General features: G+C 58.0%; 2 protein-coding genes and 1 long non-coding RNA gene across 3 annotated transcripts in view; 2 read left to right on the forward strand and 1 right to left on the reverse strand.

Annotated features, from left to right (window-relative positions):
• Positions 1-7,084, forward strand: part of SFXN5 (sideroflexin 5) — a 103,230-nt gene extending 96,146 nt beyond the window's left edge. The window contains exon 14 of the mRNA XM_064711942.1: positions 6,755-7,084. Coding sequence (XP_064568012.1) covers positions 6,755-6,832 — 78 coding nt within the window. The 3' untranslated portion in view covers positions 6,833-7,084. The remainder of the gene's footprint in view (positions 1-6,754) is intronic.
• A 952-nt stretch (positions 7,085-8,036) lies between these two features.
• Positions 8,037-13,723, forward strand: LOC135447122 (uncharacterized). The gene is made up of 2 exons (XR_010440006.1): positions 8,037-10,587; positions 10,646-13,723. It is a non-coding gene; the product is annotated as an uncharacterized LOC135447122 (long non-coding RNA).
• Positions 13,724-15,437: 1,714 nt separating this feature from the next.
• On the reverse strand, positions 15,438-25,466 carry LOC135447501 (homeobox protein EMX1-like). The gene is made up of 3 exons (XM_064712428.1): positions 25,106-25,466; positions 23,177-23,361; positions 15,438-16,015 (listed from the first exon to the last, which is right to left on the reverse strand). The coding sequence occupies exons 1-3, from the start codon at positions 25,464-25,466 to the stop codon at positions 15,848-15,850; spliced, it is 714 nt and encodes a 237-aa protein (XP_064568498.1). The 3' UTR covers positions 15,438-15,847.
• Positions 25,467-26,329: the final 863 nt, after the last annotated feature.

Genomic DNA, 26,329 nt, shown 5'->3' on the forward strand with positions numbered 1-26,329 from the left:
AAGTTGTCAGAAAAGAGCTTTAACACCAACATTTCAGGCAACAATCTGCCTTGCTGAGGAGAACCATGAGTTTTGTCTTTGGTTTTAACAAAGCTGAGCTGATAAATCCTTGGACACTTGCATGGGAGGAAAATCTCTGTCAGGATATCTCCTCAGGGCAGCAAATGGACAAATGAAGAGCTGGAATTGTGGATTTAGGAAAATGCCAGCCCTGGGGGTGGCTGGTGCTGTTCAGAGCAGGACACGGAGAGGCCTTGGTGCTCCACAGCTGCTGGGCTCTGGAGCCAGAGGCTGGAGATGCTCTGAAAAATGTTTCCTGTGATATAATCAAAGGATTTTGGAGTATTTCCCGAATTCTCTCATGTTGAGGTCCCCCTCAGTTGGCTGCAGGTCTGTGGCAATTCCAGGAGGATTCCTTAGCCAGCACTGCTGTCCTTGTCTCATTCCTGAGGGATCCATCCACGGGGGACACTTCAGTGCTTTGGGTGGGATGGGATCGAAAACCTATCTCATCCACCCCCTGCCATGGTCAGGGACACCTTCCATGGACACCTTCCATGGCCAGAGACACCTTCCATGAGTACCTTCCATGATCTGGAACACCTTCCATGGATACCTTCCATGGATGTGGACGCTTTCCATGGGCAGGGACACCTTTCATGAGCAAGGACACCTTTCATGGACACCTTCCATGGGCAGGGACACCTTCCATGATCAGGGACACTTCCCATGGACACTTTCCATGGCCATGGACACCTTACGTGTCCAGGGACACTTTCCATGGCCAGGGACACCTTCCATGAGCAAGGACACCTTCCATGGGCAGGGACACTTTCCGTGGGTAGGGACACCTTCCATGAGGAAGGATACCTTCCATGGTCAGGGACACCTTCCATGGACAGGGATACTTTCCATGGACAACTTCCATGGTCAGGGACACCTTCCATGGAGAGGGACACTTTCCATGAGCAAGGACACTTTCCATGGACAGGGACACTTTCCATGGACACCTTTCATGGCCAGGGACACTTTCCATGATCAGGGACACTTTCTATGGTCAAGGACACCTTCCATGGACACTTTCCTCTCGGCCAGGTGCTCCAAGCCCCATAATCCAAGGGGAACCGGCCAGTGACCTGAAATGCTGCTGGACACCACAAATCCATGGGATAGAATATATCCATCCAGAGGGGCTGGGAGAGCTCAAGGAAGGACTTGGAGAGACGTTTCCCATCATTTATCAGCACTCCTGGATTACTGGGAAGGTCCCATTGGACTGGGAATGCAAATGGGTGACAAGAAAGGGGCTGGAGCGTGACCAGGGCAGGGAACAGAGCTGGGAAGGGGCTGGATAATCCCTGAGGGAGCTGGGAAGGGGCTCAGCCTGGAGCAAAGGAGGCCCAGGGAGGCCTTGTGGCTCCTGCCAGGAGGGGAACAGGGACAAGAAGAGGGGGAACGGCCTCAGGGGACGGTCAAGGTGGACACCAGCAGGAATTTCCCCATGGAAAGGGGGGTCAGGCACTGGGAGTGCCCAGGGAGGTTTGGAGTCCCCATCCCTGAGGGGATTTCAAGTCCTGTGGATGTGGCACTTGGAGACACTGTCAGTAGTGGCCCTGGCAGTGATGGGCATGGTTGGGATTTGTGATCTCCAAGCTCCTTTCCCACCCCAAGCATTCCATGATCCCGTGGTACCACAGCCCTTCCTACCCCTGGCTGAGCCTCCCGAGAGCTCTGAGCCCCCAGCCCTGCCCTGGGCTGTGCCCTGGTGACCACAGGCCTGGGAGGAGATGGCCCAGAGCTGCTGGAAGGGCCAGGAGACCCTTCCCAGGCTCCCAAGGAGCCTCCAGCCCCTCTCCCTGCTGGCAGCAGCAGCAGCAGCAGCCGCAGTGGCCATGCTGGCCCTCCCTTCCCCCAGCCCGGAGCAGCATCCTCCAGTCCCCTGACCCTCCCCCTCCCAAAATTGGCTGCTTTCTCCCTTTTCTCCCCCCCTCTCCTTTTTTTTCTTTTTTTTTTTTTTTTTTTTTTTTGGCTGAGTGATGAGCTGTATGCCAAATCCATCTGCTCCTGTCTCCCCTAGCTGCCTTCCATATCGTTCCAGGATCCCTGGCAGCCAGCCTAGACCTATCTCTCTCCCCGCACTCTCCGGAGCACATTCCTTTCTACACCTTTTCCCGAGCTGGGATAGAAATGAGTATCAACCCCAAACAAAAAGCATCTGCTTCCTGCCTGCTGCTGCCTCACCGGCCGTGCCTGCACGCTACACCCGTGTCAGCAGCCATGCAAAACACAGGGAGCCCCCCGGGAGCCCCCCGTGCAGCGCCCCGAGCCCCCCGCGCCCGCTCCCGCGCCGGCTCCGCAGCACCAGCTGTGACCACCGCACCATTTGTTCCTCCAGCCCACGCCAGCACTCCCAGCCAGTTCTTTATCACCCCAATTAGCCTTGTCTGAGCTGATGAGAGGAGAGAGGCTCCCACTGCAAGGCAAGGGATGGGGGGAAGAGAGCTGGAGAGCCGGGGAGGCAATTCCCAGCTTTGTTCCCTGGGAGGGAGGGATGGGTTTCACCCTGGTGCTGGCATTGCTGCCATCCTGCCCGAGATACCTGAGAGATGCTGGTCCATGAACAAGTGATTAATAAGGGTCAGGGCACTGAGTTTAGTGGGGTTTTCCCCCTTTTTCCTCTTGTTCTCTTGGAAAGGAGCATCCTCAACATTTACCTGCTCCCAGGGGCTGGGATGGGCTGTGGTTCCCTGGGAGGGATGGGTTTCACCGGGGCAGGGGCACAGGTGCTGGCATTGCTGCCATCCCACCCGCGCTACCTGAGCACTGCTGGGCCATGAACAGGTGCTCAATAAGGGTCAGGGCACTGAGATTTTGGGGTTTTCCCCTGTTTTCCTCTTGTGTTTGGCTGTCTGCCAGGGGGAAAGGAGCATCCTCAGGTTTCAACTGCTCCCAGGGGCTGGGATAGGCTGTGGTTCCCTGGGAGGGAGGGATGGGTTTCACCCTGCTGCTGGCATTGCTGCCATCCTGCCCGAGATACCTGAGCACTGCTGGCCCATGAACAGATGCTCAATAAGGGTCAGGGCATTGAGTTTTTTTGGGTTTTCCCCCTTTTTCCTCTCATGCTCATGACTGTCTGCTAGAGGGAAAGGAGCATCCTCAGGTTTCAACTGCTCCCAGGGGCTGGGGTGGACTGTGGTTCATCCCAGCCATGTTTCTGGGTGAGCTGAGAGCTGCATCCTGGTGGTGTCCTCAGTGAGGATCTCCCTGGATCTATGGCAAAGCTTCCAGGGCACTGAAGAAATTCCTGTTCTTCCACAGCCTCATTGGAGAGCTCCCCATGTTGGGTACCAAGCTGTCAGTGCAACCATTATCCCCAAATCCTGGGGCTTGCCCCAAACAACCCCCTTGTAGCACTGTCTGGGGGTGGTGCTTCCCACCCTGAGTCCCTCAGTGCTGCTGGGAGCTTCTGTCCCTCCTGGAATTCTGCTGGGTTCATTGCTGAAGCCCCTTCCCTGGTAACATCCCAAAGCCAGGAGGGGGATCCCTCCTTTGCTCTGGCACAGACTGATCTGGGAAGAGGAGGATGGAGACAATTCAACCCCGGTGCTATGGTGGGCATTGGTTTGAAGGGACAAAGTGCCCTGTGTGGGACAGTGGGACAGGTGCCATCAGTGCAGGCCCAGCCTGCTCCTCAGAGCATCCTCAAGGCAGCTGCTCCTTCACAGGAGGGTTCCCAGCATGGCCATGACCATGACTGGGGTCATCTTGACAGCTGAGACGCCAAAGTCGTGACCAGGAGCTGTGGTCTCCACATCTGTCACAATTCCCTGGCCAGCTGGCTGAGCAGGTCCAGGACTGGAGACAGCTGGAACAGCAGAACCCCAAAATGAGTGAAATTACACTTTCCAACAAAAAACACCACCAAGGGAGTCAAAGGCTGGTGCACAGCAAGGCTGGGATTTAATGTTGTCTTGGTACCTGTAACCCACCACTATCTCCCTGTTCTCCATCTGATTTCCAGGTGGGAGGAGCAGGTTCCTCCTGATGGATTTCTGAGCAGCTTTCCCAATTTCCTGTACATTTTTCCTTGGTGCAGATGCACCCCTTGGAGCTCCCGAGGCTCTGGAGCAGATTTCAATCCCTTCTTGATTAAAGTCAGCCAGGAGGAGACCTTCAGAGGAGGCTCCAGTCCAACCTGTCACCCCCAGTGTGTCCAACATCTTCCCAGGCTTCAGCAAGGTGCTTGAGCTTGGTGTCACAGCTCCAAAGCAGTGCCTGTGACTGGTGGTGTCACAGGGGGCCCTGACTGGTGCCCATCCTGCATGAGAACCATGGAATCACTAAAATGGAAAAGCCTTCATAGTCCATTCAGTCCAACCACTCCCCCAGCACTGACCATGTCCCCAGGTGCCTCGTCCATGTGGATTTAGAGCACTTCCACCTTTGGTATGAATCCTAAGGCATTTACCATGTCCTTCTGCTCCATCACCAGACCCATCCCACCTCCCTCCCACCTCTCTGAACCCACCTCAGACCCTTCTGTCCAGCCTTGCCATGGATGAAGAACCCATTCCCCACATAGGGAAAGGAGCAGTTTCCCCCCTGGCCCAGGGGCTGGAAGCTGGAAGGATCTCCAAACAATTATCTCATCTCTTCCTTCCACCAAGACAAGCTCAGCTCTGCCTAAACTATTCCTGATGGCTTCCCTGTAATTTGTGCTGAAAACTTCCCACCACAGACGCCCCACACCTTCCCCCAGCAGTCGGCTGCGATATTTTGCTCTTCCCACCAGGATCCTCTTCCTGCTGTTCAGCTTGGATTGTGCTGGCTGCCTCTTGAATTGTGTCCCACGAGAGCGTGAGCACAGCCCTGCTCCTTCCTTCCCTCCTTCCTTCCCTCTCCCTGCACAGCCTCAGCTTCCAGCTGGGCACAGCCCTGTCCCCAGCACCCCGGGGCTGTCCCAGCACTGAGCTGGGCTCCACCAGGGCAGCTGTGCCTTCCTTGGGGCTCCCAGTTCTCCAAACCACTGGAGAGGGTGGGATTGGGGGGCATCTCAGTTTGGTTTCTGTGGAGCAGGTTGGGTTTGAGCTGCCCCATTTCCCATGGGCGGTCGGCGCTGACCCTCCCAATTCCAGGTGGGATTAATTTCAAAGCAGAAATTTCACCGAGGTTGGAAGACCCTCTGAGATGACAGAACCCACCCTGTGACCCATCCCCACCTTGGCAGCAGTGTGGCATCACCCCCTCCAGCCATTCCTGGCCCCACAGGCTGGAGTTCCATTTCCCCCCTGGATATTTTCCTGAGCCCACCCAGCCCCAAACCCTTGGAGCTGCTCTGTGTGTCCCTGGCAGAAAGCTGCCCAGACAATGGGAGGAGAGCTGCGTCAGAGGCAGGCAGAGCAGAGCAGGGCTGATCCTCCCTCGGGAGGGATCCGTGGGATCCGGATCCGCTGCACCTTTCCCGGTGCTCTCCCGGCACAATGCTTCACTTTGTGCTGCAGCACTGAAAGCAATGGTGAAGTTGCTAATAATGGCACTAAAAGAAAATATGCTACATCTGTTATGGATAGCAGTACAAAATTAGCTGATCACACCTCTGACACCCAAGATGTCTTCACTTAAAATACTCGTTGGCTTTACTTTACATAATTTGCTGATTATATTTAAAAGAAATACAATTTTGCAATTACTGTTCTTTCTGGTGTGCTATCTATGCATCATTTTCTTTTTATGTTTATATATTTCTCCTTCATTAGTGCAGTCTGAAGGGTGATTAGATCCCTTCAAACATTTTACAGAGGTTAAACGTTGATTAAGATTTAATTATTACTGTAAATAGCTTGGAATGACATATGGTGCAAAAACCTGACATATGTGCATTTGAATAAATGAAGTGCTATTTCCCATGATGCTTCAGTAGCTGTTTAACAGCTTTGCTGAAGGGTTATGTTGCACCTCATGTTAAGATTGCTTTGATGTTATATTTTGTTGGGTTTTTGCAGCTGAAAGCTAAGAACAGTTTTTCCAGTTTTTAAAAACATTGAATATTTTAAATACCTAAATTGTTTTGCACAAATTTTTGCTAATTTGTCTAACTAGGTTAAACATTTTCAAAAGCATTTCGATTTTTAACGTGGGTTCCTCGCATTGTGTCAGCACCAGCGTGGGTTCAGTGTACAGGATTCCCAAAATTCCAGATTTTCCCAGGTGTCCTGGCCCGGCTGGGAGTGGGGTCTTTGCTTGCCCAGGAGTGCCATGGATCCCTCCCAGGGATGCAGAGATTCCAAGTGATTTCAGAGCAAGGGAAAGCTTCAGGAGGAGCTGGTGGAAGGAAAAAAATTAGGAAAGGGATGGAGATTTATGGAGATGGAGAAAGGGGCAGGAAGGGTTTGGCCATGAAGGTGGAGCCCAGCCAGGCTCTTCCTTCAGGCACCACCTGGGCTTTGGCAGGTCCAGCTCTGGGCTCTGGGTGCCGGGAGCTGCAGGGAAGGAAGGGATGGGAGGCTGGGCTGGGTGGGATGTGCTGGAGCCTCAGACACTCAATAATTCATTGAGCACTGCCAGGCACAGAACGTGCAGCGTTCCCTGTGCTGCAAACCCATCCTCATGGCGGGGGGCGGGGGGACACACACACACCAAACAGCAGCAGCAGCATGGTTGGCATGGAATTATCCCCATCTCCTCCCTCTCCATGAATCAATTCTCCAAGTGATCCATGACTGGGCTCTGATCCTGCTCCTCTTTGCCTCCGCAGATCGAGACATCCCAGCTGGAGCCGGAGATCGCCATGGCCACCACCAGTAAAACTGTGGTCTACAACAAAGGCTTGTGAGTGCAAGAGGAGCATCCCAGCCCAGGAGGCCTGGGGAGGGAAGAGGGGAAGCTCCAGCCCTGGAGAAAGCAAACAACAGCAAGAAGAAGATGAAATAATAGAGCTCAGTGATAGGAGATGCTCCCGGCAGCCCGGGAGTGAATTAACACCTGCAGAGAACTGACACCTCACACTACTCAAAAAGATTAATATTAAAAGTTTTAACTTAGCAACAGGAGCAGCAACTACAACAAATAAAATCACGTTGAACCACTTTAGAACTAGCTAACAAAACTCAGAATGGCTGGCACTGCATGGAGGGAGATCAGGGTGAGCTCAGAGCTGCCTGCACAGCACAGACATCACCCAGCACATCGTGTGTCCATGGGAGCTCAGTCCCCACTGCTGCTGCACAGCACCAGCTCTGCAGGGACCCAGGGGAGCATGGATGTGATTGATCAGGGCATTGGGAATGCCCAGTGTTGATTTCCTGCCCATCCCACCTCAGCACTCGTGAGCTGAAGAGGAATTGCCACATCTGTGTGCCCAGTGAAGGGCTGGGCTGTGCCCTCCATCCCTCCTCCTCCTCCTCCTCCTCCTCCTGCTGCAGACACTGCTGGTGGCATCCTGCCCTTCACTGCGAGACTGGCTGGCCCTGGATCCCACCCCCTGAAATTCCACAGGGGCTTTGGCCTGGGTTTCAAGATCCTGGAAAGCTGAGGTGCCCATGGATGGAGTGTTGGAGCAGAAATGGTGCTGGAGCTGCTCTGTTCCTCTGCACAGCCCTGAGGGGGCTTTGTCCCACCCAGCACCCTCTGATAGAGGTGCTGCTAATCTCAGGTGGTTGGCTAAGCCATGCTTTGCTGAGCTGGTGTCTAAGGACAGGATGGGGTTTAAGTTTGGATCAATCCCCAGCTGGGCAGGCAGTGAGACAAGGATCATGGCGCCCTCAACTGAATCCTCTCCTCTCCTTCTCCTCTTCCCTTCTCTCTCCATCTCTCCTCTCTCTCCTCTCTCCTCTCCTCTCCTCCTCCCTCTCCTCTCTCTCTTCTCTCCTCTCCTCTCCCTCCTCTCCTCTCTCTCTCCTTCTCCTCTCTTTCTCTTTCTCTTTCTCTTCCTCTCTTTCCTTTCTTTCTCTTTCTCTTTCTCTTTCTCTTTCTCTTTCTCTCTTTCTCTTTCTCTTTCTCTTTCTCCTCTTCTCTTCCTCCCCTTTCCTCTTTCTCTTCTCTTCTTTCTCTTTCTTCTTCCTCTTCTCTCTCCCATTTCTCCAGCCCCTCCACCCAGCACACCCAGCTCTGCCCAAGTCCCTGTGCTGGTGCAGACAAGGACCTGAAGCCAGGTCCTGGCAGCTGTACTGAGCTGATGCTGTGCCACTGCACCTTCCAAGGGGACACTGCCCTCTGGGGACATCTGTCTGTCTGTCTGTCCTTTCAAGCTTTGGGCTGGTTAAAGGGGAGAGCTGAGTCACCCCCACACTGCATCAATTTTGGGGGCTCAGTTTGGCTTTCTGGTACCTCACAAATTCTGGTATCTCACAAAATTCAACAAAAATTCACCCCAAAATACGACCCTGAGGGACTCCCTCAGGTTTATTTGGAGCATGGCCACCAGCAGAACATTCCAGAGGCAGGGTGTGCCTGCAGGACCCATATCCCTGCAGGTTCCATGTCCCTGCAGGATCCCATGGAGAGGGCACCATGGTGGTGTTGGGGTGGCACAGGCTCTTACCCTTCAAATGCCAATTTCTTGTGGGGTTGGGGAGGGGGGGGAAAGGAGAAACCAAATCCCCACTGACACAGAATGTACTTGATGGATTTGTTGCAATGTCTGGAATTGGGAGGCCTGAGCCCCCCAGGTGTGGGGTCAGACCCACAGGAAAAGGATCCACCCCGTGGGGCAGCTCAGGGCCCTGCTCCTGCCCTGCCTGGTGTAAATCAGCAGGAATTGCACACAGGGGGTGAATGCTGTGGGTTTCAGCAGGCAGGACAGGAGGGGCAGCTCCAGGCCCCTCAGAGCTGCTGTTCTGGGACAGCTCCTGGTCCCAAACACTGCTGGGAACCCAGAGTGAGCCCTGCTCACCCCTGGGGCTGCTCTGGGTCACACCAGGGCCAGCACAGGCTGGGCTGGGCCCAGGGCAGTCCCTCAATGCACTACATGAGATGAATGCACCTTCCAGAGGATGGTCCCACCCCAGCTGGGGCTGGGGGAGGGCACAAGGAGGTGACAGCTGTGCTGGGGACATTTCCATGGCCATCTGTCCCACTGGCAGCACCCTGGGACAGATAACTCCTGCAGCAGTGAGGGGGAGCACAGGGAAGGGAAAAGGGACATGGCAGTGCCCAGGGATGGGGAAAAGGGACGTGGCAGTGCCCAGGGATGGGGAAAAGGGACATGGCAGTGCCCAGGGAAGGGGAGCAGGGATGTGGCAGTGCCCAGGGATGTGGCAGTGCCAGGGAAGGGGAGCAGGGATGTGGCAGTGCCCAGGAATGGGAGCAGGGATGTGGCAGTGCCCAGAGATGTGACAGTGCCCAGGGAATGGGAGCAGGGATGTTGCAGTGCCCAGGAATGGGAGCAGGGATGTGGCAGTGCCCAGGAAGGGCAGCATGGATGCTAGCAGTACCCAGGGTTCTGTTTGGAGCAGGGGGAAGGAGGGAGGGATGGAGGCTGAGCTCTGCTGTGACATACCAGAGGGGAGGGAGCAGAATTTGGAGTTGTGGGTGATCACAGAGCCCAGGGATGGTGTCTGAGCTGGGGGTACCTGCAAGGGATTCCCAGTGGATGGAAGGAGCCTGGGCCCTGCTGCCATCAAGGAAAGCCAGGGGTTGATCAGGTTCTGCCTGGGGAAAGAGCCAGATCCCTGTTTCCCCGTGGTGGGAGAGGCTGTGGGTGCTTTCCCTGCACACCCATCACCTGCAGGGATCACACATCGTTAGCAGGGCTCCCATCCCGTGTCCTGATTGTGGATGAGCCCTCCCTGGCAGGGGTTTGGAATGGGATGAGATTCCAGGGCCCTTCCAACCCAAACCATTCCAGAATTCCCTGCTGCCAGAGGAGGTGGAGAAGTGACCATGCAGTGACCGTCAGCAGGGGCTGGATCCATCCAGAGCAGAGACCCGGGGTTATTAAAGCCAGGCAGCTCTGGGGAATGCAGAGGGGCTGATCCTGGGGAGGGGCTGGGCACAGCTTGGGGATGTCAGAGGAGCTGTGCTGTGAGCTTGCCTCGGCTCAAAGGCAGCTGCTCCATCACACACAAGTGACAATGACAGGCCCTAAATGAGTCTGGGGTGGTGTCTGCCCGCACAAACCCCGTCAGACTTGTTTGGCTTTGTGTGGCAGCAACAGGGGCTCAGTCAGCTCGGCAGGGTTTGTGCTGAGCAGTGGAACACCCCGGGCCTGAGTCAGCCCTTCCCTGGCAGGGTCACCTCTGCCAGCCCCTGGCACCCTGGCAGCAGTGGTTCCTCCCAGATTTTGTCCCAACGTCACTCCAAGTGTTGTGGCCCTGTCCAAAGCACTGGGCAGAAGCTGCTGGGGGAGCTGGGGAGAGCCACCAAGCCCTGGGCTCATTCCCTTCTCCACCTCCTCTGGCAGCAGGGAATCCTGGAATGGTTTGGGTTGGAAGGGCCCTGGAACCTCATCCCATCCCAAACCCCTGCCAGGGAGGGCTCATCCACAGTCCCTGCAGGTCTGGGGTGGGGAGGTGGCCCTGGACACCCTGGGATTGTCCCCACACCTCCCAAACTCACGTGCATCCCCCTGGGACAATCAGGACACTGCAGGTGTCCCTGGGACAATCAAGACACTTCAGGTGTCCCTGGGACAATCAGGACACTGCAGGTCCCTCTCTGCTGCCCTCCCCTCGCTGTCCCCAGCTTGGTGACACGCAGGACAAGGGCTCTGCATGAGGAGCACATTGTGGTGGCCCTGAACACCCTGGGATTGTCCCCACACCTCCAAAACCCACGTGCATCCCCCTGGGACAATCAGGACACTGCAGGTGTCCCTGGGACAATCAAGACACTTCAGGTGTCCCTGGGATAGTCAGGACACTGCAGGTCCCTGGGTGCTGCCCTCCCCTCGCTGTCCCCAGCCTGGTGACAAAGCAGGACGAGGGCTCCGCATGAGGAGCACGCTGTGGTGGCCCTGTGCTCCCAAACCCTTGGGAACCCAGAGTCCTTGGGCATCCCAGCATGGGGACACCGAGATCACAGTGTCCCCAGCTGAACCCACCTGGAGTGATTCCAGCACCAGGAAAGCTCAGCAGCCCCAAAGCTGAACCTCTCCCAAGGCACTGACACTGCCAGGCAGAGCGAGGCTGGGATCCCTCCTGGGGCAGCCCCAGAGCTGGGAGCTCCTGGTCCCTGCCCTTGTGGTGGGAGCAATGGGAATGTCACATGTGGGAATGTCACATGGGAATGTCACATGTGGGACCATTCCATATGGGAATGTTATATGTGGGAATGTCCCACGTGGGACTGTCACATGTGGGAATGTCCCCTGTGGGCATGTCCCACACAGGAATGCCCCATGGGAATGTCCCACATGGGAATGTCACGTGGGAATGTCCTACATGGGAATGTCACTATGAGAATGCCCCACGTGGAAATGCCTCACATGGGAATGTCCCACATGGGAATGTTCCACATGGGAATGTTCCACACAGGAATGGCCCACAGGGGAATACCCCACATGGGACTTTCCCGTATGGGAATGTCACATGGGAATGTCCCACATGGGAATGCCATATAGGAATGTCCCACATGGAAATACCACATGGAAATGCCCCACACAGGAATGTCCTACATGGGAATGTCCCTCATGGGAATGCCACATGGAAATGCCCCACACAGGAATGTCCCTCTTGGGCATGCCACATGGGAATGCCACATGGGAATGTCCTACATGGAAATGCCCCTTGTGGGAATGCCCCATGTGGGAATGCCCCTCATGGAAATGCCACATAGGAATGTCCCATGTGAGAATGTCCCATATGGAAATGCCCCACTTGGGATGTCCCACCTGGGAATGTCCCATGAGGGACTGTCCCATGAGGGAATGTCCCACGAGGGAATGTCCCCCTCAGCCCTTCCAGCAGCTCTGGGGCCGGGACACAGGCCAGGCCACGGCTCCACGTGTGTTTTGGTTGTCAGGCCAGCGAGCGGTGCCAGGCAGCTCCCCGGCCCAGCCAATGGCACCACTCTGCACGTTCATTTAATCACTAATTAATCTCCTCATGCACAGAGCAGAGCCCTGTGTTCGGGAAGGACCCCGAGTGCTGCATTCCCGGTTTGCTGTAATTAGGAACGAGGGAGGGACTGGGCAGCACCGCTCACATCGAGCCCTTCCCTCGGCACAGAACAATAACGAGACCGTCGGCTCCTGGAGCATCTAATTAGAAATGGCGCACTTAATTGATTTCTTGGCAATGTTAATTAAGGAATAACGAGGACCAGGTTGCAGCACGAGGTGCCAGTGAGAAGTTTTGAGTGTCTCTCTGGAGGATGGGTCTGGTGGCTGCTCCTGGGACAGCCAGGGGACAAGCCCAGGGTGGTGTCACCCATGTCCCAATGGGTGTCCCAATTCCAGCCTGGGCACAGCTCATCTCCTTCCATTTTCCCTTGTTCCTCCTTTTCCTGCCCCCTCCCTGGGCTGTGCCAGGTCCTGGCAGGATGGCAGGAGGTCCCTGTGGGGTCACCTGGCCAATGCTGGACGCTGCCACCCGGGGACAGGAGATGCTGGGACATCCCTGGCAATGCCACCTGCCCCAGGGATGGGCTGTCCCCTCCTCTTGGAGGGCTGGGATGGAGATCCAGAGTCTGGGATGGCCTTGGGAGGAGCGTGGAGGGTCCCAGGGTGTGTGAGACCCCCCTGGGCCGAGCTCTGGGTACAGATCAATCCCCTAGGATGCTCTGAGGACATTCTCAGGCTGGGATGTGGAGTCCTGGTGCTGGTGGCTGTCCCCAGCTCTGGGTGTGTCCCCAGGTCCCTTTAGGAAACACCACTTTGGGCTTTTTACTGGTTTTTATGGCTTATTCCACACTGGGCGTCCACTCACCCTTGGGTCTGAGCACACGCTGACAGCGAATCCCCCGGGAATGACGAGAGGGCAGCTGCCAGCAACACGTCTTCCAGCGGGGTGGGCACCCTGGACACCCAGGGACACCCCCAGGACACCCCTGGGACACCTTTGGGACACCCTGGGACACTGAGACACCCTCAGGACACCCCGGGGACACCCTGGGACACCCCCAGGACACCCAGGTACACCCCTGGGACACCTTTGGGACATCCTGGGGCACTGAGACACCCTCAGGACACCCCGGGGACACCCTGGGACACCCCCAGGACACCCTGAGACACCCTGGGGACACCCCTGGGACACCCCCAGGACACCTTTGGGACACCCTGAACAATCCTGGGACATCCTGGGGCACTGAGACACCCTCAGGATACCCCGGGACACCCCGGGGACACCCAGGGACAGCCTGGGGACACCCTGGAATGCCCAAGAACACCTTGGGACACCTCAGAACTCCCGGGGACACCCCTGGGACACCCCTAGATGTATCCCAGACACCCTGAGACACCCCTGGGACACTCCAGGGATACCCTGGGACACTACCAGAACACCTCTGAGACACCCTGGGACACCCCCAGGACACCCCTGGGAAACCCGTGGGACACATCCCAGACACCCTGAGACACCCTGGGGACACCCCGGGACACCTCTGGGATACCCAGGGACATCCTGAGACACCTTTGGGACACCCTGGGACACCCCTGGGACACCCTGGGACACCCCCAGGGACACCCCGGGACCCCCCCGGCTCTGTCTGTTTTTAACCCCTGCGTCGCCAGCGCCCGCGAGTCCCCGTGTCACCCCTGGATTGTCACAATAAAAGAGGTCACACACTGGCTGTGCTCCCAGCTCCGTGTGCGATTCCAGAGGGAATGTCGGGATTGAAAGGTCCCCTCTAAGGACAGGTTATTATGGGCTGGCTCTCCAGGGAAGAATCTGCTGGGGATGGGGATTTTCCCTGGGTGTGGGGAGGGGCCTTTCCCAACAGCAGGAATGATGGATTTTGTGTGTTTGTATATAATTATACATAAATAATTGCAAAATCTGTATAATGCTAGACTATAAAAATATGTATAATTATAGGCATAATATATATAATTATCATCTAGTACATATAATAAAATATATAAGCCAATTGATATATTTTAAAATATGTAAATAGATATTATTATATATAATATAGACCTCACAAAGCACAATCTATATTTTATATATACATATTGCATACAAAATATACGGTGTGCATACTAATACATATATATAAAATATAAATTATAAAACACAATATACACATTATATATGCATTTGTATGCATATGATTTATTCATGTGCATATATGTGTATATGTGCTATATTTTTTTTTTACATATATATATATATATATATATATAATTCATATATATATATGGTTTGGTTATTTGGTTTTTGTTTTTGTTTTACTATTTATAGGTGTTTTCCCCCAATTCCAGGAAAAGCTGGGAGGGGCTCCTGACCTTTCTCCCCTGAGCTACCTCAACTGGGGGGTCCCAGCGGGGCCACCCTGGGTGTCCCATCCCAGCAGGGACATTCCCGAGGGATCTACAGGGAACTGCAGCAGCTCGGGAGCTTTCCCGACATCCAATCCCTGTGCAGGTGTGGGGCTGCCATCCCTGGAGCTGCCACTTGCCTGTGACACCTGTGGGACCTCGGAGACAGCCCCAGGGACAACCCACATACCTGTCACACCTGTTGGACCCCGAGAGGACACCTCACATACCTGTGACACCTGTGGGACCCCCATTGACACCCCCAGGGACATCCCCAGGGACACCTCACATACCTGTCACATCTATGACACCCCGAGGGGACACCCCACATACCTGTGACACCTGTGGGACCCCTGGGGACACCCCCAGGGACACCCCCAGGGACACTCCACATACCTGTGGGACCCCGGGGGCACACCCAGGGATACCCCACATACCTGTGACACCTGTGGGACCCCGGGGACACCCTCAGGGACACCCCCAGGGACACCCCATATGGTTGTCACACCTGTGGAACTCTCAGGGACACATCCAGGGACACCGTGGGACACCCCACATAACCTGTCACATCTGTGGGACCCCCGGGGACACAGCCAAGGACACCCCCAGGGACACCCCGCATACCTGTGACACCTGTGGGACCCTGAGAGACACCCGCAGGGACACCGAGGGACACCCCACCTACCTGTCACACCTCTGGGACCCCCGAGGGGACACCCCTGTCCTCACCCAGCGCCATGGAGCCACCAAACTCCGCTTGTCCCTTCACTTCCAGTTCCTCCCAACACCTCCCAGTGCCCCCCAGTTCCTCCCAATGCCCCCCAGTTGCCGTCCCCCAGGGTCCCCGCTGTCCCCACGCCGCGCGGGGCTCTGTCCCCACCCCGCAGGTGTCCAGGTGAGTTTCCAGCAGGATTTTCCTTTATTTCCACGCAGTAACACTCACTACAGCCGCTACCTACGGGAGGGAACGCACGCACACGGGCACGGGCTGAGAGAATAAATTAAAACAAACCGTCATAAAAAACCCAAACGATGAGAAAATAAGGGGGGGGAATGGTGGGGAAATGAGAATAAAAAGGCGAATGAGGAGGGCTGGAGCACGGAGCCTCGGCTCGGAGGCGGTGGGTGCATCTCAGGAGCGCAGCGCGGGGAGGATGCGCTGCGGGGCCGCCCTGGCAGCCTCCTGTCCCTGCTCGGCGGGGCGGCAGCGCCCCGAAAGCCCCTCCGAGGGGGGCCCCGGGCGGCGGGGGAACGGGCGCGGGCCCCGGCCCCGGGAAAGGCCGCGGGCGGCGGCGGCGGCGTGGCCGTGTCCCCAGAGTGTCCCCAGAGTGTCCCTAGAGCGTCCCTAGAGTGCGGTGGGTGCCGCCGCCGGGGTCCCCCCTGCGCGCCGCGGGCTGCTCGCCATGCTGGCCGCACCTGCAGCCCGGCCCTGCCTTAGTCGTTGGAGGTGACATCGATGTCTTCCCCGCTCGACTGCTTGGTGGCCAGGCGCCATCGGTTGATGTGGTGCGAGCCCTTCTTCTTCTGGTCCGAGTCGGGGCCCTCCTCCTCCAGCTTCTGCCGTTTGTATTTCGTCCGCCTGTTCTGGAACCACACCTTCACCTGCAACGGGAACCACACCTGTTGTGGAACCACACCTTCACCTGCAATAGGAACCACACCTTCAATGCAGCACACAGAAACCACACCTGTTCTGGAACCACACCTTCACCTGCAACGGGAACCACACCTGTTCTGGAACCACACCTTCACCTGCAACGGGAACCACAACCACACCTTCCCCTGCAACAGGAACCCCACCTTCACCTGCAGCACACACACAGCGCCTGTGGGCTACACACGGCCGGGCCTGCACGGGGAGGAGGCTCGGGATTCCCTGGGGAGGGGACACACTGGCCCTGGGCCTGATCCTGTTCCTATCTCTATCCCCGTCTCCCTGTCCCTGTCCCTATCCCTGTCCATGCCCCTGTTCCTATCCCTATCTCCATCCCTGTCCCTGTCCTTGATCCTGGCCCTATCCTTATCCTCGTCCCTATTCCTGTCCCTGTCCTTGTCCCTGTTCCTATCCCTGTCCCTATCCTAATCCCTGTCCCTACTTCTGTCCCTATCCTCAACCCCATCCTTGTCCCTGTTCCTATCCCTGTCCCTGTCCTCGACCGCATCCCTGTCCCTGTCCCTATCCTTATCCCTATCCCTATCCCCATCCCTGTCCCCGTCCCTGTCCCATCCCGGTCCCTGTCCCTATCCCTGTCCATGCCTCTGTTCCTATCCCTGTCTCCATCCCTGTCCCTGTCCCTGTCCCTCCAGGAGCACTCCCACAGACACCCCACCATGCCTCAGTTTCCCAGAGCAAGGTGGGACACGGGGCACAAATGTGGCACAAATGTGGCTGCTGCCACCTCACAGCCCTGCAGAAACACAGGGGTGTGAAGGACACTTGGTGACACCTCAGCACAGCACAGGTGACACTGCTCACAGCACAGGTGACACTGCTTACAGCACCCATAGCCCGAGCTGGGCTGGGCCTGGACTGGCACAGAACGGGTGAGCAGCCAAAGCCAGCCCTGTTCCAGCTGCCACTGCTGCCAGCTGCCACTGCCATGGCTCCAGTGACACTGGGATGACGCTCGAGGCCATCCCCAAATCTCCAGCCAGGACCAGGATCCCAATTATCCATCATTAATTGACCACACTGAGGTTTCAGGAGACCTTTCCTGCTCTGCTGGTGCCAGACCCTGTCCCAGGAGCCTGAGCAGAGTCTCCATCCCTGGGGATCCCACCCTGACCCACCCCACAGTCCTGGATCCAGCGCTGGCAGCAGGGGCTGGGCTGGGCTCAGGGCCAGGACTGGGGACAGGGCAACACAGCCAGGGGCACCTTGGGATGCTGGGGGCACTCACAGGGACAGGGGTCATGGAGGGGGGCGGGATGGCACAGGCAGGGATGCAGGATGGGGATGGCACAGGCAGGGATGGGGATGGGGATGGCACAGGCAGGGATGGGGATGGGGATGGCACAGGCAGGGATGCAGGGATACAGGATATGGGATGCAGGATGGGGGATGGCCGTGGTGAGGGATGCAGGATGCTGCAAACAGGGTTATGGGATGCTCCATCTGGGAAGGAGGGGCGCTGCAGGCAGTGGTGAGGGACACTGCAGGTGGGATGGTGCAGGCAGGGCTGCAGGATGGGATGCAGGATGCTGCAGGCAGGGTTATGGGATGTGGGATGCTGCCAGTGGGATGCAGGACGTGGCAGTTGGGATGGTGAGGGCTGCTGCAGCTGGGATGCTGCAGGGAGCAGAGAGGATGCCCCAGGGAGCAGTGCTGGGTGCTGCAGGCAGGGATGGGGGCTGAGGGGTGGCAGTGGGATGGGATGCTGCAGGCAGCGGTGCAGGATGTGGATGCTGCAGGTGGGAACCAGGATTCCCCCGGTGGGATAAGGGGCCATCCCCACACCTCCATCCAGGCAGGACGAGGATGCCCTCGGCGGGCTGCGGACACTGCCTGGCTCCCAGGTCCGCAGCACCAGGTGCCGCTGCTTGGCCGCCGCTGCCAGCCCGGCCCAGCCCATCCCGGCCCGGCCCGGCTCAGGCTGAGCTTTCTCCCGCAGCCATTCGTGTCCTGCAGCTGCTGGTCCGGCTCAGCCGATCCCGGGACCATCGGTGCTTTCCCGCCGTCCCTCAACACCGACCACGGCCCCGCTCCCTGCTCCGGAGCCTCCCCGGGATCGCACAGCCCGGCATTGCCATCCCAGCCCGGCATTCCCATTCCAGGCATTCCCATCCCGGGTCAGCATTGCCAGTTCGGGGGCCGGTATTCCCATTCCAGACCAGCATTCCCATCCTGGGCCAGCATTCCCAGTTCAGATCAGCATTCCCATCCCATCCCAGCATTCCCATCCTGGGCCAGCATTCCCATCCCAGGCCGGCATTCCCATCCCAGGCATTCCCATCACAGATCAGCATTCCCATCCCTGGTCAGCATTGCTATCCCGGGTCAGCATTCCCATCCCAGGCATTCCCATCCGGATTATCATTCCTATCCCAGACCAGCATTCCCATCCCGGATTATCATTCCTATCCCAGACCAGCATTCCCATCCCAGGCCATCATTCCCATCCCAGCCCGGCACTCGCTGGAGCCGCGGCCAGCCCAGCAGCAGCCGCTGACTTTGGGCTGTCCCGGCTCGGAACGGCTCCTCCCGGCGGCGGGACACAATCCCGGGACACAATCCATTGCTTTCCCCACCTCCGGGGCATTCCCGGAGCCGTGCCGGGCTGGCGCCTTCCATCCAGGCGCCGCGGAGCACTTTGCAAACTTTAATTAAAGCTCCGGGAGCGGGGAAGTCGCCTTATCCCTGAATTGTGGAAGGGGAACCGAGGCACAAAGCGATTAAATCATTGAATGTGTCCGAGCAGTTAAATCCGTGCCCGAGCGGGGCGGGAGGGGAGCGGCGGCTCTGCCCGGCCCGGCCCGGCCCGGCTCGGCTCGGCTCGGCCCGGTCCGGTTCCTGCGGGCTCCCCGGGGTTCCCGGCTGGGAGCGGGGATGTTCCCGGGCTGGAGAAGCTCCCGGCCGCGTCCCCCGCTCCAAAGGCCGCAGCCACGGCGGGAGAATTGCGGGAGATCCCCGTGGGACGAGCTGGCCCCGAGCTCCGGAGGAATCGCTCTAAAGCCCCGAGCCCGGGGTTTGATCCCTTCCCAAATTAACCCTTCTCCGTTTTATCCCTTCCCAAATCAACCCTTCTCATGCCGGGTGTTTGTGCCAGGTCCCGGCACCGCCATTCCCGGGGCTGACTCTGTCACCTCCCACCCCGAGATCCTGCTGCAGGACAGGGACAGGGATGGGTCAGGGACAGTCCCCGAGGTGGCTCCTGCATCCCTGTCCTGTCCCTAAGCCCAGCTCCCGTCCCGGTTTCCCTCCACATTCCCAGCTGTGCCCTGCTCTGAGGGCCACCACTGCCACCGGGACATCTGATGTCACCTGGGGGATCAGCTCTAGCCCCAGGGTGGCATTGCCATCCCCACTTGGGGACAGTTAAAATCCCTGAGGAGCTTCCCCAGGCGGTGACACAAAGGGTGAGGGTGGCCCTGGATGGGGACAGGCAGGGAGCAGCCCCGCTGTCGCAGGGTGACACTGCCTGTGCCGGGTTGTTACTCAAAGTGCCACCACCCCAGTGCCATCGCCGCACCTCTGCCTGTTCCTGCGGGGACTTTCCCCCTAAAAACCCCCAAAACTTCTCAGGTCTGTTTTTGGGGCCAGCTCTCAGGGCAGGGGACACTGCCAGCCCTGGGCCTTGCTCTGCAGCTCTATCTGGGCATCTTTCTCCTCCTGTGATTCCTAGGCATTTGCCTGTTAATTATTAATTATTAATTACAGCCAGCACCGAGCCCCCGGCCAGGGCTGCTACATCCCTGCAGGGACAGCTCCAGGAGGGGACGGCAGGACATCCAGGGGCTCCAAAATCACCCCAAAAACCAGGAGGGGACAGCAGGATATCCAGGAACTCCATAGTCACCCCAAAACCAGGAGGGGATATCCAGGGATTCCATAATCACCCCAAAACTGTGAGAGGACACTGGGATATCCAGGAACTCCATAATCACCCCAAAAGCAGGAGGGAATATTCAGGTAGTCCACAGTCACCCCAAAGCTGTGAGGGGACACTGGGACACACAGTGGCTGCACAACCACCCCAAGCTCCCTCTGCAGCTGCCAGGGAGAGCCCTGCATTTAGGGAATGTAGATTGGAGACCTCGAGTGGGGTTTGCCCCATGAGCTGGGGGAGCGGCTCTGCTGGGAATTCTGGGCTCCATTGTGCCAGAGGAACCCAGGGAAGCGCCTTCCCAGCCCAGGCTGCTCCCAAGGCAGGGGAAGTGACCTGGTGCCACCAGTGAAGTCATGCCCAACCCAGCAGGACACAGCACAGTGCCCCCAGCTCGTCCCATTGCCAGCACACATCCCAGATCCCAGCCTGGCACAGCCCTGGGCACCACAGGGCATGGGGGCCCTGCTGATCCCACGGTACCCACAGTGCCCAGGATCCCTGCTGGTCCCGGAATACTCACAGGGCCTGAGGTCCTTGCTGATCCCAAAGCCTGTCAGGGAATCGGGGCCCTGCTGATCCCAAAGAACCCACAGGGCATGGGGGCCCTGCTGATCCCAGTGACAGCACAGCACCCAGGATCCCTGCTGATCCCAGAGCACCCCCAATGCCCAGGATCCCTGCTGATCCTGGTGCCCATGATCCCCGCTGATCCCGGTGCCAGGATCCCTGCTGATCCCAGTGCCCAGCATCCCCCCTGATCCCAGTGCCCAGAATCCCTGCTGATCCCAATGCCAGCACAATGCCCAGGATCCCTGCTGATCCCAGTGCCATGATCCCTGCTGACCCCAATGCCCAGGATCCCTGCTGATCCCAGTGCCCCCTCCCTGCCCAGACCCCCCCTCACATGCCCAGCTCGATGTCACCTGTGTCACACCCCTGTGTCCCCATCACAGGGTTCCCCTTGCTCAGACCATCCCAGATTCCCTTCAGAGCCCTCCCTGCACCTTCTCCACCCCGATCTCACTTTTGAGTTTCCCTCAGGGCCCTGAGCTGCGTTTTGCTCCCCTGGCCCCTTTGATTTTGCTGTTCTGGGCCTGTCGTTCCAACCTCACCCCAAATTAACGCAGCTCCTCGGCAGGAGAGCAGCTGGGAAGGGGTTAAACACCTGCACCATCCCCAGCCCATATCCCACGGCATTTCCTGGTGCTGGGCAGGACCCGAACTCTCCTCACCTGCCCTGGGCTGCTCCAGGTGCTGCTCCCTGCCTGGGGACCCGGAGCTGGCATAGCCAGGGGGCAAAATTCCATTTTCCAGGGGGAAAAGCAGCTGGGAAATAGGGCCAGGCACAGCCATGAGCTGCAACCCTTCTGGGAATTGTTAAATCCGTGAAAAAATGGTAAAACCCCCAAACTGTGGGTTCAGATGTGGGGCTCCAGGTGAAAACACACCAGTGTCAGACCAAGATGAGTGTCATGGGTAAAGCAGGCTGGTTTTCCATGGGAATTTGATTCCATGCAGGATTTATCACTAAATATTTAATTAGTAATAATTATAATAATGGTAATAATAATAGTAATAATATCCTGGGTTTGGCACAGCCACCAGCCCCTGGCTTTCCCACTTCTCCAATCCCAATACCCAGCTGTCCCCAAACCCTCGGCACTCTGAAATTATTTCCCTCCAGGTAAATAAAACAGATTAAAAAAAAAATCATTTTTCCAAAGCCATATAACAGAAAGGAAAAGCATTTCCCTGCAGGCTGAATCCCTACAGCCGGGTGCTGTTCCCGGATGGATCCGTGGAGCCTTTCCCGGCCCCGCCGCTGCTTCCCCGCGCTCATTCCCTGCCAGCAGCATCAGCTTCCAAAAATTATGGAAACACCACACAACCGAACACCCTGCAGCACCCAAAAAATGAAAATTTCAAACATCTCCGTGGCCTCTTTGCACCCTGAAACCTCCCTGGGATTTGGGCTGGATGCCGCTGCTGCGCTTCCCCGGGAAATGGCATTACTGCATTCAGGCTCCAGGCAGCGCTGGAAAAGGCCAGGGAATGGCCAAGCTGCCCCTGGGGCATCCCACAGCTGCCCTTTCCACCCTGACAAGTTCCTGGCTGTTCTTTGACCTTTGGGTTTTGTCCTTTTTTTCTCTTTTTTCCCCATTCCGGCCCGAGAGGTGACGGCAGCAGCGGGAAGGGCCCTGAGCCGGTGTCAGCGCTGAGCCCCGCGAGCCGTGAGCTGAGGCAGCTTCACCCTCGGGATCCAAATACCCCGGGGTTTTGGGGGGCTCAATCCCTGCTTCCCGACACCCACAGCTGCTCCTTTCCTCTGTCCTCTGCTGGTGACATTTTCCTCCCTGGAAGTTCCTGCTCCCAGGGACGCGTCTGGAGGTTTTGTTTGGCAGAGCCTGGGCAAGGATGAGCCAGGCGGGTACACCCACGGCTCCAGCTTTATTTCCCAACTAAATTTAAGCTTAAAATTTCAATTAATTCAGCACACAGGCCCAACCACCTCACCAGAATTTGTGGAAAACTTTCTCTCTTCCTGGGAAATTAAACTCCTTCCCCTGGAGCGTTTGGGAACAGCCGCTTACCAGGACACCGCGCTCGGACACTCAGATGCTCAGCCCCAGCTCCTGTATTTTCCCCCAGCTCTGTACACTTTTCCTATCATCCTCATGCTTCTCCTGGGTCTCCTTACATCTAAATTCCTGTGAAATATCTGTTCTGATCCCAGAAAGTCTCATCCAACACCAGCGCCCTGCGGCAGCACCGTCTCACACCCATCCTGAATCCCGGGTGTTGGTGCACGGACCCGGAGCTGCTCGGCTCAGCCACGGTTTTCCAGCTTTCCAGGGAAGCCTTCAGCCTGCTGCTCCTTTCCTAGATGGATTTTTAAACCCTTAAATTGCTCCCAGGGAAAACACCCCAAACCAGCAAGGAACAACACCGCAAAAGCGCTCCGGAGAGCGGGACAACACCAGAGCCACATCCCCAACCCCAAACCTGCCACAGCTCCTGGAGCACCAAAAGCTGAATCACAAAAACCCCAAACCCACCCCGAGGAGCCCCAGAACTCCTGCAGGCTCTGGGGGTCCTGGGCAGTCCCAGCTGGGGTTTCATATGGGAGCGCTGTGCGGGTCTGGGGCCGCTGCTGGGACAGGGTGGGACACGATGGGACGGCCAGGAGGGACACGGAGGGACAGGCGGGTGGCAGTACCTGTGTCTCGGAGAGGCTGAGGCTGCTGGCCAGCTGCTTGCGCTCGGCTCCCACCACGTAGTGGTTCTTCTCGAAGGCTCTCTCCAGGCGCAGCAGCTGCGACGGGGAAAAGGCCGTGCGGATGCGCTTGGGCTTGCGGGCGAAGGGGCCGTGCAGCAGGAGGCTCTCCTGGGACACCTCGCTCCCTGCGGGCACACACAGAGCTCAGCGCGGCCCCCTCGGGGTCCCTGCCAGGCCCTGGGACTCGGCAAGGGCACAAAAAGGGGGATTTTTGGGAGATTTCCCCACCCTGAAATTGCCGGTTTTGTGCTACGTTCTGGATCGTCTCAGCCCCACGGTGGGGTTGGACACGGCGCCAAAGGGAGGGCAGGGAGAGAAAGAAAGAAATAAATAGAAGGGATGGACGGGGTGAGCAGCAGGAAGGGGAAAGGGAGGAAGAGAAGGTGGGAGGCAGAGAAAGAACTGATCCCAAGAGAGAGAAAGAAATTATAGAATAGAGAGAAAAAGAAATTATAAAATAGGAGGAAAACTGAGAAAATTACAGGAAAAAATAGAGAAGGAAAACTAAGGAAGAAAAAAAAAAGTGGAGGGAAGAAAGAAAAAGGGAAGGGGACACGGAAAGAGAGGAGAAAAGTGGGAAAGCAATTTTTAAAAGGGGAAGAAAGAGAAAGGAAAACAGAAGGAAAAGAAAGTGAAAGGAGAAAGAAAGCAAGAGACAAGAAGTGGGAAAGAAAAAGAAAAGAAAAAGAAGGAAAGAAGGAAAGAAGCAAAGAATAACGAGCGAGAGAAGGAAATCTGTAAAGCAAGCGAGCGAAACAAGGTAGAAAGAAACGAAAACGAGGGAAGAAAGAGAAAATTAAAGGCGGAGAGAGAAGGCAGGAGAGAGGGACGGCTCGGGAGAGCGGCGGGCCGGGCTCGGGGCCGGGGGGGACCCGGAGCCGCTCCCGGGGCCGAGGGGGCCGGGCCGGAGCCCCCGGGCGCCGCCGGCAGCGGCCGCGATCCCCGGCGGAGCCCCGGGGAACAGCGAGGGGTTGGTGCCGAGCAGATAAAACTAATCCGGGCTGCGGGACCCCCCGGCACCGCGGCGGGACAGAGGGGACGGCGTGCAGGGGAAACGGAGAGGCAAAAAGAGAGAGGGGAAAAAATAAAAAAAAGGAAAAAATAAAGAGAAAGAAAAAACATGGGAGAAAAAGGAAAGAAAAGGACGCAGCTACAAAAAGGAAAAGGAAAAGAAAGATGTTAGGAAGGAACGGAGAGAAAGAAAATAACGATAAATAAATAGAGGCAGAATCGGAAAATTAAGAGAAAGAAAGAATGAACGAAGGGAAGAAAGAACGAAGGAAGCCAAACAAGAAAGTGAGAAAAAGAAGGAGAAGGAAAGAGAAGAAAGAAATAAAGAGAAGCAAAAGGATCGAGAGAAAATTCACAGAACCAAACAAACATCTCTCTGCGCAGCCGAGATCCACCGCACCGAAATCCTTCCCTTCGTTCCCGGGAAGGAGAAAACCAAATTCCCGGCTCGGCTGCGCACGGAGGCGGCGGCGCCGGTCCCGTGCCCCGGAGCTCCGCGATGCTCGGCCGGGACTCTGCGGGGCCGCGGCTGTGAAAGGCACCGGCACCGGGGGTGCGGAGACACCGGGGGTGCGGGGACAGCGAGCGCTCGGAAGCACCGGGTATGAAGAGGCACCGGGGCTCGGAGGCACCGGGAGTGCAGAGGCACCGGGTGTTCGGAGACACCGGGTGCTCGGAAGCACGGGGCGTTCGGAGGAACCGGGGGTTCGGAGGCGCCGGTCCCGGTACGGAGCGCCCGGGGCCCCGGCCGTGCGTGCGGGCACGGCAGCAACAGGTCCTGCGGTGCAGTCGGGCCCCCCGAGCAGCCCCCGGGGCCCCGGCAGGGCCCGGCCCGCGCCCCCCGCGGCCCCCGCTCACCTTGGAAGCGGTGGCCGAAGAAGCGGTTCCGCAGCACCCAGGGGTAAAAGTTGAGCGGGTCGCGGTGCTGCGGCCCGAAGAAGGGGTGCGGGTGCGGCAGGGCCGAGCCCCCCAGCTGGGGGGGCCCGACGGGCAGCGCCGGGTGCCCCACGGCCTCGGGGAAGACGAGCTCGGCGCTGCCGTACAGGGCCCGGCCGGCGGCTCCCTGGAAGCCGGGGGCGAAGGCGGCGGCGTCGGCGGCGGCGGCGGGGCCGGGGTAGGCGAGGGCGGCGGGGCGCGGGGGGTCCTCGGGGCCCAGGGGGGTGTCCTTGCCCACCAGGGACTCGATGGTGAAGCAGCGCTTCGCGGACGGCTGGAACATGGTGTGAGCCGGGAGCGGGGGGGGGGCCGGAGCGGGGCCGGTCCTGCGGGTGCGCGCGTGTGTGCGGTGTGTGTGTGTGTGCGTGTGCAAGAAACCTCCCCCTGGGCACGGCACACACACGCGGACCCGCGGCCCGCACCCCTCCCTCCCTCCCTCCGCCCCCGCCCCGCCGCCCACCCGCGGGCGCCCACGCAGCCCCGAGCCCCGCGCGGCCGCTCCGGCGGCGGGCGGGACCGGCGGGACCGCGGGCGCGCGGCCCCGCCGGAGGAGCCCCAGCGCCGGGAGGGAGGGCAGGCTGCGGGGCATGGGCGGGATGGGAGCAGGGCGAAGGGATGCGGGGAATGGGAGGGGATGGGACAGCAGGGCCGGAATGGGGAGAGCGCGAATTGTAGGAATGGGATGGGAGAGCAGGGCCGGGATAGGAGAGAAGGGAATGCAGGAATGGGATGGGAGAGCCGGGCCGGGATGCGGAGTGCAGGGCCGGGATGGGGAGGGCAGGATAGGATTAGGAGCGCAAGGAATGCGGGAATGGGATGGGAGAGAAGGGCCGGGATGGAGAATGCAGGGATGGGATGCAGAGTGCAGAGACGGGATGGGGAGGGCAGGGATTGCAGGAATGGGATGGAAGAACAGGGCCGGGATGGGACGGGATGGGATGGGAGAGCAGGGAATGCAGGAATGGGATGGGATGCGAGGCCAGGGCCGAGATAGGGAGAGCAGGGATTGCAGGAGTGGGATGGGGAGGGCAGAGAATGTAGGGATGGGATGGGAAAGCAGGGCCGGGATGGGATGGAAGTGAAAGGCCGGGATGGGGAAGCCTGAGGAGGCAGGGCCGGGATGGAAGAGTAGGGGAAAGTAGAGAT

The sequence above is a fragment of the Zonotrichia leucophrys genome, chromosome 4 (assembly GCF_028769735.1).
Source record: "Zonotrichia leucophrys gambelii isolate GWCS_2022_RI chromosome 4, RI_Zleu_2.0, whole genome shotgun sequence".
Taxonomy (NCBI): Eukaryota; Metazoa; Chordata; class Aves; order Passeriformes; family Passerellidae; genus Zonotrichia; species Zonotrichia leucophrys.

Excerpts from the sequence above, each read along its gene's own strand:
- LOC135447501 (XM_064712428.1), bottom strand. The coding sequence starts at position 25,466 with ATGTTCCAGCCGTCCGCGAAGCGCTGCTTCACCATCGAGTCCCTGGTG. Across the intron at positions 23,362-25,105 it reads CTTCGGCCACCGCTTCCAAG|GGAGCGAGGTGTCCCAGGAG; the intron begins GTGAGCGGGGGC and ends GTGTGCCCGCAG. Across the intron at positions 16,016-23,176 it reads TCAGCCTCTCCGAGACACAG|GTGAAGGTGTGGTTCCAGAA; the intron begins GTACTGCCACCC and ends TTCCCGTTGCAG.